This window comes from Fulmarus glacialis, unplaced genomic scaffold (genome assembly GCF_000690835.1).
Source record: "Fulmarus glacialis isolate BGI_N327 unplaced genomic scaffold, ASM69083v1 scaffold16564, whole genome shotgun sequence".
Classification (NCBI taxonomy): domain Eukaryota; kingdom Metazoa; phylum Chordata; class Aves; order Procellariiformes; family Procellariidae; genus Fulmarus; species Fulmarus glacialis.
This window is the reverse complement of record NW_009210073.1, coordinates 59,401-73,185: the sequence shown is the minus strand read 5'-3', so window position 1 is coordinate 73,185 and position 13,785 is coordinate 59,401. Positions and strand designations below refer to the sequence as shown.

The following is a 13,785-nucleotide window of genomic DNA, read 5'->3' as shown; positions in this document are numbered from 1 at the left end:
GGGCGGCCGCGGCGCGGAGAACCGGACGGGCACCGAGCCCCCGCTGCACCTTTTCCCCGCGCCCGTGCTCACCGGCATCACCGTTGCCTGCGTCCTCCTCTTCGTCATCGGGATCATCGGCAACCTCATGACCATGCTGGTGGTGTCGCGGTTCCGGGACATGAGGACCACCACCAACTTCTACCTGTCCAGCATGGCCTTCTCCGACCTGCTTATCTTCCTCTGCATGCCCCTGGACCTCTTCCGCCTCTGGCAGTACCGGCCCTGGAACTTCGGGGACCTCCTCTGCAAGCTCTTCCAGTTCGTCAGCGAGAGCTGCACCTACTCCACCATCCTCAACATCACCGCCCTCAGCGTGGAGCGATACGTCGCCATCTGTTTCCCCCTCCGAGCTAAAGTGATCATCACCAAGGGGAAGGTCAAGCTGGTCATCCTCTTCCTCTGGGCCGTCTCCTTCATTAGCGCCGGACCCATCTTTGTCTTGGTGGGGGTCGAGCACGAGAATGGCACGAACCCCCTGAGCACCAACGAGTGCCGAGCCACGGAGTACGCCATCCGCTCGGGGCTCCTCACCATCATGGTCTGGACCTCCAGCATCTTCTTTTTCCTGCCCGTGTTTTGCCTGACCGTGCTGTACAGCCTCATCGGGAGGAAGCTCTGGAGGAGAAAGAGAAAGAACATCGGTCCAAACACTGTCATCAGGGATAAGAACAACAAGCAAACTGTGAAAATGTTAGGTAGGACCCTCTTGCTCTGTTTTTCCAAAGGATGTGTGTGCTTGTGTGTGTGTGAGAGGAAGACTGAGAGAGCACTGGTAGTTCACTATAGTTGCTTCCAAAGGAAAGCATTTGTTGAAAATGTTTCATACAAAGGGCTATACCTCAAGGTATTTGTAGAATAACTCCCCTCCTTCCTTAGATTTATTTCTAACTGGTTTGAGCTGGGGAGTCTCAAACAGTTAAGCCAATGTTAATAACAATCACCAACAAGGACAAATACTGCAGTTACAATTAGCCAGTGCCCTGGAGATTCTTGCTCTTTGGTTGTGGATACCGATGTTATTTTCAGAAGGATAGTTTATTTGATTTTTAAACAAAACTAAACCCTTCTCAAACCACAAAGTTGAGCTGCAGGATATGATGTGCACTTAGTTTTTAGTCTCACATGAAAAGAGTTTTATCAAATTTGGGTTATTTACTAGGACGGCTGTTAAGCTTATGAAAATCAATCTGCATTTTTGTATTAGCAAAACACCAGCATGTGCTGAACAGGGAGCATTTTGTCTCCTCTGAAGTCTGTTATCATGTAAATTCTCAGTGACTTTAGGAAAACAGGATCGAGACGATAGACGCTGTCATTCCAAACTTTGTATATTTACATTGCTGAATGGTTTAAACAACAGTTATTGTTGGCACACGGAAACACAATTTTTAACATACTAAGTCAGTGCCTGTGGTGGTAGTTTGATGCACAAAACCCAAAAGTTGTTCTGCAGTTTGGTGTCTGAAAACTGCAGAATCCTTCTGCTGCTGCGTACTTTTATTCAAGCAAAAAGTCCTCCGCAGTGCGAGTCATCCCATGGATTTCAGTGGGGATGAGCTGCTTTGCACGGAGAAGGTTTCACGGGCAGGAGCTCTGCTGTGCTCATTTCAGCAGGTTGAAGTGCTGGGCTAATGAGCTAGACGAAGAGGTGGCAGTGTGTCCTAAGTACCTTAATTACTAAATGGGAGCCTAACTGATTTTTTTGTTCGTGTCCTGCTGTATTACTATGCAACAGCAGGAAGAATAATAAAAACCGCGTCATTCTTTGTGCCCTTTCAGCTACATTTTATGATCAATAGAATTACTTCAGTCTGGTAAGCGTGACCTTGGAAGTAATTCATCATTTGCACTTCTGGAGTTTCAAGATTATGAATCTGTACTTAAAATAAGTAAATTGCTAGCTTATATTACTATCATGTTTATATTTCTGTATACTTAACCATAAAGAATTTTGAAATAATAACTTTATTTCTGCCCTGAAGTATAGCCGCAAGCATTACAATATTTCAGACACCTTTTTTTTTTTTTCTTTTACAAGGTCTGAGAACAGCAAGACAGTGGCAAGACTGTCCTCTGTCAGAGAGCCAATATTCTCTAAATGATAACAGTCTGATGCCTGATGGAAAGATGGAAAGGAAAGAAAAGAAGTTAGTAAGGGCCCAGAACCAGCAGATGCTCAATGCAGTCTGCTCTCATTGGTTTTAATGTTCTGCTTAAAATTTAGAAGGCACTTTATAAGACTTTAGCAAGTCATGGAACATCAAGTAAATGCAATTAGCATCTACGCTTCTTTTTAATTGTGGAGAAAGATTATGCTTCTAGGTCCATAATTAAATACCTAAATGTATAGCCTGATTTGCAACAGAGCTATCATACCCCATTCCTGTTGAAATCAATGTGATTCTGCACGCGTGAAGATCAAACTGTCAAAAACTGTCAACTGACTAGGGATATGCACGCCCACATGTAAAAATATTGACTATGCTTAAAATTCTGTTTGTAATGACCATCATGATTATATTCATTATATGGATTAAACTCCAGAGCACACTTGTGAGCTAGGGACACATTATCTGAATTTTGTAGGTGAAGATACTGCGGAAAAAATGGAAGTGGTTGGCTCAAGAAGATGCAGAGCTAGAAAACAGATACTCTGAATTTCAGCTCTGTGCTTCAGAGTTCGCCATAAGTCCTGCATAAGTATCCATTAAACTTGGGAAGGCTTGTTCAGAAAGTTTTTGGGGAAGGTGCCGACAATCATCCCTCTTAACTCTTTGAATCTTACATCTCCTGTGACTTGACACGAGCAAGCAGGATTGCTGACAGAAGGGAACAGGTTAACTGGTAAAAAATGCTTAAGACTGTCAAAAAACCTTGCTCGAGTTTTCTGGTTTTCTTCTCTCTGGTGTATTAGTAGATACACTCAAAGCAATATGAAAAGTAATACAGGTCAATAGCACACAGGAAATGAACGGAAAAAGTTTCCCTTTCTCTAGGGCGGAAATTCAAATGGGCGGAAATTCAAATGGAAATTCAGATACGTGTGTTCAAAGACACACATATTCCTATTACCCGACATATATTATATTTACATATAAATGCAACCATAGTGATAGCGTAATATTACAGATCTACTAAGTAACTATAATTATGCAGTTATATATTTCGTTTTACTCTTGTTGGAGTAACTCATGTTACAAAAAATGGACAAACTGGAGGGATGCACCACTGTCTGTTCTTACCTTGGCACATGGGCTCTACAAGTCCACATTCTGGTGGTTTGTTTTATTTTTGGGCCTTTGCCTTAAATAATTTTGCTTCCCAGTGATTACATTCTTCATTATAAACCACAGTGTTGAGCCTATCACATTATATATAATTTGCTTTGGTTAAACACTGCAGATGATAGATTGTTATACTTTTTTGTCACCATTTTGATTCTTTAATTCTCTATTTATGAAAACATAAGTTTTATAGGTCAGAAGTATGCTACATCAAATTAGTTGTGCAATATCCAGGCAGCCTGTTTAGATATGATCAATGTGTATTAAGTATTGCTAATTTATACTCTCAGAGAATGTATTGAGAGACTGAAAACTTACAGAATGCATTTTCACACTTAGTGATTAATTTGTTAAAGAAATAGAATTTTGAAATAGAATTTTAATCACCGATATTCTAATACTCATACTTAACACAATTTCTTCTGCTGTTTTCGTTTTAGTTGTGGTGGTATTTGCTTTCATACTCTGCTGGTTGCCTTTTCACGTAGGACGATATTTATTTTCCAAATCCTTTGAAGCTGGATCCTTGGAGATAGCAGTGATCAGTCAGTACTGCAACTTGGTGTCCTTTGTCCTCTTCTACCTTAGCGCAGCCATCAACCCCATCCTCTACAACATCATGTCGAAGAAGTACCGCGTCGCCGCTTGCCGGCTGTTTGGACTCAAACCCCTTCCAAAGAAAAGACTCTCCAGCACGAAGCAAGAAAGTTCGCGTGTTTGGACAGAACCGAGCGTTATCACATGACACGTGATTTCCAGCACCAGAGCATCACTTACCAGTATTTCCCAGAAAGCCATAACGAAAGAGAAAGAGGGCGAGAAACACAAATCGAAATACTAAAGCTGTACTTTTGTCATCATCTGGATTTGCTGAAAGATGTAATGTAGGCAGTCAAAGATTAAAAAAACTAAACTTTGAGACTACCAAAGGAGGCACATGGTCACAGAATTTGGCAGCACTCAAGTATTATTTTTCTGCTGCTTTTGCCCATATGATTTTTTGGCGCTGGCTTTAGCAGGAGAGCTAGGCTTTACCATTCTTAACAGGCAAAGGTAGCCCAGTTCGCTTGAGAGTTTGTGTGACTTCAGTAGCAGTTAATTCAAGCTGAATTTTTTCAGAGTTAACTTTAGTTTTGCTAAGAATTTTGCTAGCATATAACTAGACCCTAGGGAGAGAAAATTGAATTGCCTTTTTGGAGTAGTAAACATGGAATTTGATACACTTTTCATAATCTTAATTTTTAAATAAACTAACATTTTTCTCTGAATGAGGAAAATGATTTCTTAAAAGAGAAAAGGAGAAATAAAATGGATAATTTTTAAACATGCTAAAAATAAATGACCTTCATGTCATGTCCTAGTAGAAAGGAGACGAAAAAAATACCTTCACAGAAGTGGCTTAGAACATGACTGTAGTGAAATATCTTTTTTTAAAATATATATCAGTGGGACAAGGGCAGTGCTGACTTGAGGACTGCAGTGATGCTATAAAAATATGGAGTGCAATCTCCCACCAAAGTCTTTTTTTTTTTTTCTTTTTTCTAGCTAAATCATCGGTACTTGTTTTGTTCAGCTTGACTGTGAATGATTCGATGTGTCTGAACTTGGAAGCTTTTAGTTGTTTTGATATTTGCAATGAGTCTGTGACTACCTGTCCCTATGCCGCCCACCACTGTACACCCTAAGTCTGCTAAGGACAGGTCTCCTGCCTGTAAAACACCACTTGTTTCTGTTTAAAGCATATCAGCTGGTTACCAGTACCACGTCCCCCCATAAAGCCCGGTGTAGTTTGCTGCAGTATTAAATTGAGAACATTTTTTAATCAACGTGACCTGACAAAGTAATAGAAAAATGTGCATTAAAAGACACAGGCAGACACATTCTCATACTTGATCCATAAAAATCTTAAATTCAATTGATTTTTATAACTCAAGTATGCTATTAGAAGGCAAACCAGAAAACTTTCCATCCTTTATGCTATTAAGTGTGTCTTACACTGCATCTATTGTCACACCAACACGTAGATTTTGTGGTCCAGCTAATAGAGCTTCAGAGCATGCCTGTGCAATAGCAGCTTTCTATTTATTTTGTTCTAGTATTTATTACCAGCTGGTCCACAACTGATTCTCCACAATGAACTGTCTGTTAGCAAAAGTCCTACTGCCTTCAAACTCCTGTTAACGCTGATGGGCCATTTTCCGCCTGTTACACCTTTAGCTGACGGTGCTGCTCAAGTATAACTAAAAAGAGAATTTGGCCTCTTTGTATATACTGTGTCTTTTATATCATCCAGTGCTTTGCTAGGGCCAGCTAGGGCTGATTGCTGCTCCTCTGTGTGGCACCTGAGCCTGTCTTGCTCCCCACTCCAGCACTAGCAGCAAGCAGAGGTTTGATGAATGCAAACCTATAAATTAAGGGACAAACGAGCAACAGCGCTATAGGATCATCTCCCGTTTCGTCTTTAACCACATCCGCCTTGTTACTCATTTCGTGCTCTCGCTCGTTGTCGACTGACAAACAGATCTGATGGCAGATGTCATGCAACTCAGGGAAACAAGAGATTTGGGAATCTTGAAAAGATTGTGAAGATGTGAGCTCACTAATAACATGTCTGTGTAAATGAACCGATCACACACCTAACGTCACATAAGTGTTTCAAATCTCAGCTGTGTTTGTGGTATTAAATGTGAACAGAAAAAGAAATAAAGTGATGAGGCCCTTTATAACCCTACCGGGTCCGTGGCGGTGGAGGATCCGGGACGATTGCACGCAGGCTGGAGAAGCGAGTCTCCGTCAGGTTCGCTCAGCGCTGCCACGTGCTTCTCCTCGCCGCGCGGGAGCCGGGCACGGCTGCAGGGCGGGCACCCCTCGGCGTCGGGATGGGGTACGAAACGGGTACCGGCACGGCATGCGAGACTTCACGGGCTTGCTCCGTTCCCTGCAAGTAAAACCTGTGTCTCAGTTATAGGAAGCAATTCTGCGGGGAATGGTCCCATAGAGGCTTTTACCTAGCTGAGAAGCTGCGTCGTTGGGTTTTAATTTTTTTTCCCAAACCTGTATAACTAACTTGATTAGACTATGGGGGGTTTTTTTGGTTTTTTGTTTGTTTGCTTTTTTAAAATCAGAATAACTAACGTTAAAGCCCATTAAAGCCCCGTGTAGACATTTAATTTCTGCATATAAACTATAAACATACAAATAATTTCATTTAACCTAACATTTCATCAGGACAGTCTGCAAATTTTAACCATACCAACACTCTGAAATTGCCACAACTTTGTGTATAGAACAGAATTTAAAACATTTAATCTGGGGTCGCAAAAGTCAGAAGGAAGGGGACTGGCTGCTCATTGCGAGGGAGCTCATTCCTTCTCACTTAGGAAATGGACTTCTTTCTGCATGTCACGGAACGTGTAGCCAAACCTAGCAAAATACGTGCATTTTTATTAAAGAAGAGTAGCCACCTTCATATGACTCTTGCGCAAGCAGGAAAGTATTTCAGATCTAGCAGGGAACATTCAAGCGTTTAACACGCGCTGTGGCTGTCCCTCCTGCAGCTGGCACAGTACCACCCGGTAGCCGTGCTTCCCCCAGGACCAAAACTTTTCTATACAGAAACACTAAAGTCAGGGGAGTCACACCGGCATGCCTTGACTCCAGATGGTGAATAGGGTCTGCTTCTTCAAACAGGTACCACTTCATAATGAACTGCTTTCATATGGAAAACAAGGGGAAAAAAAATCACGTGGATAACCTTCATTTTTGCATCATAAAATCAACTTTTGTCAAATGACTGCAGGAAGATGTATCCCTCCCCACCAGCACTGACGGATGAATACGGCATTGCTTGGCTCCAGGGTTATTGCCTAAGTTGTAAGAAATAACTCATCAGGGGGAAAAAAAAAGGTGCAATCAAGATTTCAGTAGCATTTTTTACCTAGGAACAGCTAACTGAAGTCAGGCCAAGATAGGTCTCGGGTAGTAATATGGGGCAAGGTTCCTCCTAGCCTTGTCTCTACCAGGTTCTGCGCAGGCAGAGCAGATGCTGCAGGCGGAGAGTGCGGTGGCAAACAGCCCGCGTTGGCAGAAGCAACGCTGGCGCTGGTTTAATCGTCTATCTCACCGGCTGCAGCTGCTCCGTGTTCGCAGCGTATGACTGTACTGGCAAATACTTTCTAGCAGAAACAAAGCAGTTCTCCTGTGTTTCCCAGGGCATTTCTGCAGCACCTCATGTTCCTGGCGTCTTCTTCCCAAAGCCTTCCCTAGCTGAAAGAGCAGGGGTGTCTCCCCCACCCCATTTTGGGTCTGGACATGGCTTTTGAGATCTGTTTTACATGGGAAGACAAGAGCCCTTGCAGGCGCTGGGCTATTTATTCATTAAGTGTGGCAGACAGGGTAGCTCTGCAGGAAGATTTCTTTCAGGCTGTTGAACCATAGGCTGCATTTCTGGAAAGTCTTCCTTGTAGGAACAAACTTTGCCAGTTCTGACCGAAAAAAAAATGTATAGGGGCTTTATGAGTCAAAATTTTGCTGTGTTCTCACTAACTTGTATGTGAGCAGCCCATATAGGAAATAACTGGAGGTTCATTCATTAAACAGTTCTAGTTTTAAAAGCTTTTCTAACTCCACATTTTGTATCACAGCTTCACAAATAAACAGGAACAATTTGGCTGCATTTTATTTCTTGGCAACAAGTTAAATTGGTGATGAAATAGGTCAAAAGCACTTCACCAGAAAGCTTCATTCATTTCAGAAAAGTACCTTTGATGGAGGCATGCACAGGCAGAAAATCATGTCCTATTGTACTTCTTGCCAAAAATAAAATACACTGGAAAAATAGCATGTCAAATTTTGAGTTGATAGATATTCAGCATTTATGTAAGTTTGTGTCAAATGACATTTGCATAAGCCCTATTTAAAGCAGCAGTCGTTAGCTACCTAAATACCTGGGAGAACCTCCTGTCCGTCATGGATCTGCCTGAGCCGGGGGGCTGCAGCCGGCTCCCTCCTCGTCTGCTGATGGGCAAGGGCGAGGTGTGGGGAAGCGGGAGGGATCGGCGGCTGCTGATGGTCCCTTTGCAGGTTTGAAGGCAGCCGTCCCACGCCGCTGTCTGAGACACCCCCGTGCTTGCTCACGCTGATCAGCACGTTTCCTCACAGGGCTGTTAGCAGTTCCTCTGAGCCCTTCAGTCTCAGTGGTTTCTGATGGGCTTCCATACGGTTTGTATCATTTGCAAAAACCCTCCGGCCTTGAGGAGGTAAATTCCGGCTTGAGAAGTAAATTCGTTACAAAAACCCTACCTAACTCCTCATATCCCGATGATGCCTGTGTCATTACCTGCATGTACCCTGAGCTGCTCTCCTCACCCCCCAGCTGAAAGCACGGTGAGTACATTTTACCCTCGCAGCTTTTCATGAACAATATTAGCCCAATTTTACAAAAAGAGAATTAAAGCACTTGGCATTTTAACCCCTCCCTCAAACCATGCTGAGAGCGATGGGGAGCAGCTCCGATCACCTGCCTCCGGGTGGGATTCCCTGGGCTGTGGGCTGCAGGCAGCACTGAGCATCATTTCTGCTTCTAAGCTGTGCTGCTGGCCCAGGGTGCTCAGCACAGTAGCCCGAGATAAGCATTATATGGGAAATAAGTAACCTCTGGCTGACACTGCAGCCTCCGGAGAGATCGGCCGACGGGAGCCTGAGCGAGGAAACTCAAGCTGTGCTGCCAAAGCCCTGCTTCTGCATCCCTACCGTTAATAACCACCAGTGAACACGTACCAGTGGCCGAGGCAACACCTACACCCGCAGCAGGATTCCTATCCGCACATCAACTCTTACACCCATCCCTGAGCCTCTGCACATGCAGGAGCTTCCTGGAAAATCCTCCGGATAATCCAGATGGACGTATATCCAGCAGATGCAGTCGCAGGAGTTGGCGTGTCTTGCGAACACCTGGTGTGATTTACACTATTTTACACTATTTGCTGTCAGGCACATTTAACGCAAGCAGTGCCCGGAGAAGCTGGAAGCTCGTAGGGTGTTAACGTGAAGTCTCTCTGTTCATTTAGGCAGGTCCATCACCCACGCAGGGCAGTGGTACACACACACCCCACACACAGCCATCTCCTCCCACCCGTGCATCCCCACCCGATGTACCACAGCAGACTCCTTCCCAGCGCCGCACAAAGACCAGGAACTTCACAGGAGCAAAATAATTTCCTCACGCAGACGTGCTTGCCAATGGCTTTTCAGTCTGAAACATGAGTTCCGGGCAAGAGACAGGTAAAACCTCCAGGGGTTTGGCTTCACGTCCCAAGTCCTTGGCCAAACTTTTGCCCAAAGCAATTTGTTAGATGATGGGGTCCAGCTTTGCCAGCTCTATCAGATCGTGAAATCACAGTCTCAGTTTCCAGAAGGCCTGGCTGCCGCTGTTTAGGAAAAAAAAGAAAAGCAAATGTTAGATCACTATTTGTCTTTTACCTCTAAATTGTGACTACGCAAGTACAGTGAAAGAGGATGAAGAAAAAGACAAATTTAATCCATCTTGCATTAACGAAGGTTTACAGGTTTCTGCAGTCACTTCTGCTTGCTGTTGAGCCTTAGTACACTTGTCATTTCAACACACAATATAGTACATTAGTACATTATCGAATATAGTTAATACACTTGGTGGGCATTTAACAGGCTTTCTCAGCGCTCTTCCCAGCAGAAAGATCTCCGTTCCCTTCCAAGCCCAGCGCTTGCGTGTTACTGCCCTTCCCGATCCCAGTTGCCAACTGGTGCATGCCATGACTTTTCAAATGAGTGCAAAATTCAGAGCCTCTCATTAACCCTATTAGTTGGACCAAAAACCAAAAAGCCTCTACTTCATCTTGGAGCTGCACATGGTGATGCTGGCTGCACCTTTCTCTGAGTCCTGAAAACACATTGACTTGGTTTTGCTCAGCAAGAGAAGTATGGCTCTGCAGCAAAATTTTGGAGAGCAAATGCCTCCAGACTCGTCGGGTACACTTGCTGTTGCGGTATTACCTGGATCCCATCTCCAACACTTTACAAAGGCACTCTCACACTGCTGGCCATGAGCAGGCTTGAGGAGCAAACACAACGTAGGCAGAGGACTATAAGCGTTGTGCAGTATCCCAGCAAACCACCTGATGGGATGTGAGCAATCCCCAGTCTCTTTATTCTTCCCTGTGTTTTCAGGCATTCGTGGACAAGTACCTGTGTCCTTCGCATATGGGGTCGGCTCAAACAGACATCAGTGGTGAGACCGCTGCCTGGACCCCAGGACTGCCCCTCACTAGGGGGGTACCAACTCCTAAACCAGCATCTAAAGTGAGCGCTGCCTGCTTCCCAATCTACCGCGCTCTTGTTCTGTGCACAAATACATCCTTTTGAAAGCCTACAGGCTGCTCCTCTAGCTGTACTTGGAGATAAAACACTTCGCTTGCTTCGTTTCCCTCACTGGGAGCAAAATGAAGGTTTGGTGAATCCATAAGGTAGAATTGCTCTCAGAAATAAAGTACTCCACTTCAGAGGCTGCTCTGAGGGCACAGGAGATGCTTTGCCAGCATTTGCCCCCATTTTGAATGCTGCTGGATCAAGTGAGAAAAACGTTACTCCCTTTTCCTCTTTCTCATGTTCCGACTGATTTTCACAGGATTGCAGTGCTGTCCATGAGAAAGAAAAGGCATGGCGATTTCCAAGCCTTTATTCACACTGTTCTTCCCTGCACAACCTCCTTCCACAAACAACCCGGTGCTGCAAATCACCCTTCGTTAGGGCAGGCAGGGAATCTGACACCAGGAGCCTGTTCGGCAATGAGCCTGCAGCACAGCGGGCTCTGCGGTGCAGAGATTTAAATAGCTTTAACACGCCAATATTACAAAAGACAGAAAAAACATACTACAAATTCTCACTAAAAGTTAAGCCGATAGTCATGATCACACGTGGGTGTGTATTCTGCCCAGTCGATAGCACCTTGGTATTTTTATCAAGCGCTGACAATGCGATTGTGACAACGCGATTGATTTTTGTAAAACTCACTGTGCTGTGCCAGGGGTAGCGGCGTGGGGCTGCAAAAGGTGCAATCTTCTGAGCTAGTTTTGATCGAACATGGAGTTTTTGAACCCACTGAACTATTGTTGGCTTGTGAAGAGGGAAGCGGGTGGCCAGCACAAGGGTTTCCTTGTGCCTCGGTTGGTGCCCGGCTCCGGCGGAGACGCGCTGGTGTGGGGCTCATCCCTCGGATGAGCGCCTGCCTTGGGCGCTGCCTGAGCATCTCTGGTCTGATGCTGATATATAAGGAGACAAAACCATTTCAGACCTACTCAGATTCACAACGGTGGTTTCTTTCTCGCAAAAGCTAACCTGCAAGGCTAACCGATGCCACTCGCAGAGCCGCTGCCCCCCCGCTTGCCCCAGCCTCAGACAAAGTCACCTCGGACCAGCTACTCTTGCTGCCGTGTCAAAAACCGCGAGAGGTTTGTACTTTCCTGTTTTCTTTTTAGTATCTGCTGTGGGTTGTGCCTGATTTCCCACATCACAGTGTGATTTGGAGCCTGCCATGTAGCTAGAGGAGCGCCATTGCCATAGGCCGTGCCGAGACCTGTATCAAACGTCCCTTCCTGCAAGACGGGCTGACACGAGCCGCAGGAAGCGGCTTGCACCATCGCTGCCCAGGCAGGGCTTATTTAGAGACTAATCAGCAGTTTGTACAGCTATGATGCTTCTGATTTCAAAACACTGAAGTCAATCACATCACACTTTAAACAAGAAGGACATGAGACAGAGCTATAACATGCAGAAGAAATGCCTAACCCCCATACTGGAGAGAAGGCAAAGACAGGAGCAGGAACAGCTTAGGCACTGCGATCCAGAGGAATCACAATTTTAGAACTACACCTAACACCGTACAAAGGCCATACAGCAGCATGCCGGGGAATATTCGGACCTGCTGAGTGCAGAGACCAGCTTTTTCTCAGCGTGCCAAACTTTGACGCGCTGCAGCGAGAGCTGGGCAGGCACCAGGCAGCATCTCGCCCGGCGCGCTGCCCGGGGACGTTAATGTGTGCAGTGCTGCAGAGCCCTCCGGACCGAGACACTGCAGCCAGTTCGTAAGCATTTTGTGGAAAGAAAGGGCATTTGAACTATAAATTAATAAATACAATATTTGCACTGGATTAGGGTGAACTTCTCGACCCTATTCACGTTAATCCTCACAAGACATCTACATCCCTACTGTTTGCTCCATTTTATTTGTAGAGAATAATAGCTTTCATATGACAAAGTGAGAGAGATGAGCTAATAAAATTACCAAGAAATGACATCCACGGAGCGTTGACCCAAGCAGTTATTTATTAACCGTGCTAGTAGACCTAAAAATAGTATTGATTGCATGCAATACCATCTATTCCAGCAATTAGTACAATAAATATAACTACTCAAACTAATAACAGCACATTCACCTAAACAACAGCAGATAGCAGGCTAATCCACTGTGTTTGAAAGCACCTTGTGAAACCTCTTATTTTTTTATTTTGCCCAGCCAAGAACCTGCGCATAGTGAGAGAGCCATTGTCAAGAGCAGAAACAGATGCAATCATTTAGAACTTATTAAGTGTAATATCAATGAAATAGCCCTTTCAAGGGATCTCAGCTGGCTTTTTCTGTTCAGCCATAAAAATATTGAAACAAAATGTCCCTATCCTCCTCTCTACTTACCTGTGGTTCTCATTTTTGAGAAGAATAGGGAATGACATTTCTATCTTCACTCCAAGGCAGGTGAATATTAAGGCAGAGAATATAATTCTACACCACTTCAATAAATCACAATACATCATGAATTCTGCAATAATTCTATAATTCTAGAAAAAGCTTTGCACAGGAAATAGAATTTATACATCACATTTCCACAATGATTTCTTGATAACTTTTCTCTAATATCTTTGGTTGCAAACAGGTCTGACAAAACCATCAGGTTCACAGATGTGTCGTTAACGCTGGGGGAATCGCCCCATCTCCCTAGTCCATAAATTGCTCAAACGTTGCTGAGATCTCGAAGGATCCATTTAGGTCTCCTTTAAAAACATGAACCAGTCTCTTTACGTACCACTCGTTTAATCCCGAACAAGCACACAGGCAAGCAGAAGAGAAAGAGGTTTGGGTCCGGGTCTGGCAGGAGCTGAGCAGTTCAGCTCCATCGGCTTCCCAGAGGTCGGTGTTTCCCTCAGGTGGGATCTGGGTGGGCCGCGAGGACCAGGACTCATCCCACCACTTCCTACCAGTTTAAGATTAACTCCCGTGTGTCATCTGCAACTTAAACTTCAGCAAAAGGACAAAAATACACTGGGGCCGTTGAAGAGAGGGGTGATTTAAATCACCCGCTAGAGACGGACACAGGCTGGAGCTGCTTCCCCCCACTCCCCCCCCGGCTCTCGGTCCTGACAGACCTTCCCCC

At 44.7% G+C, this 13,785-nt stretch overlaps 1 protein-coding gene across 1 annotated transcript; it reads left to right on the top strand.

The window, feature by feature from the left end:
- Positions 1 to 17: 17 nt before the first annotated feature.
- GHSR (growth hormone secretagogue receptor) lies at positions 18 to 4,322 on the top strand. The gene is made up of 2 exons (XM_009577057.1): positions 18 to 737; positions 3,767 to 4,322. Exons 1-2 carry the CDS (start codon positions 128 to 130, stop codon positions 4,069 to 4,071), a joined length of 915 nt encoding a protein of 304 aa, XP_009575352.1. The 5' UTR covers positions 18 to 127; the 3' UTR covers positions 4,072 to 4,322.
- Positions 4,323 to 13,785: the final 9,463 nt, after the last annotated feature.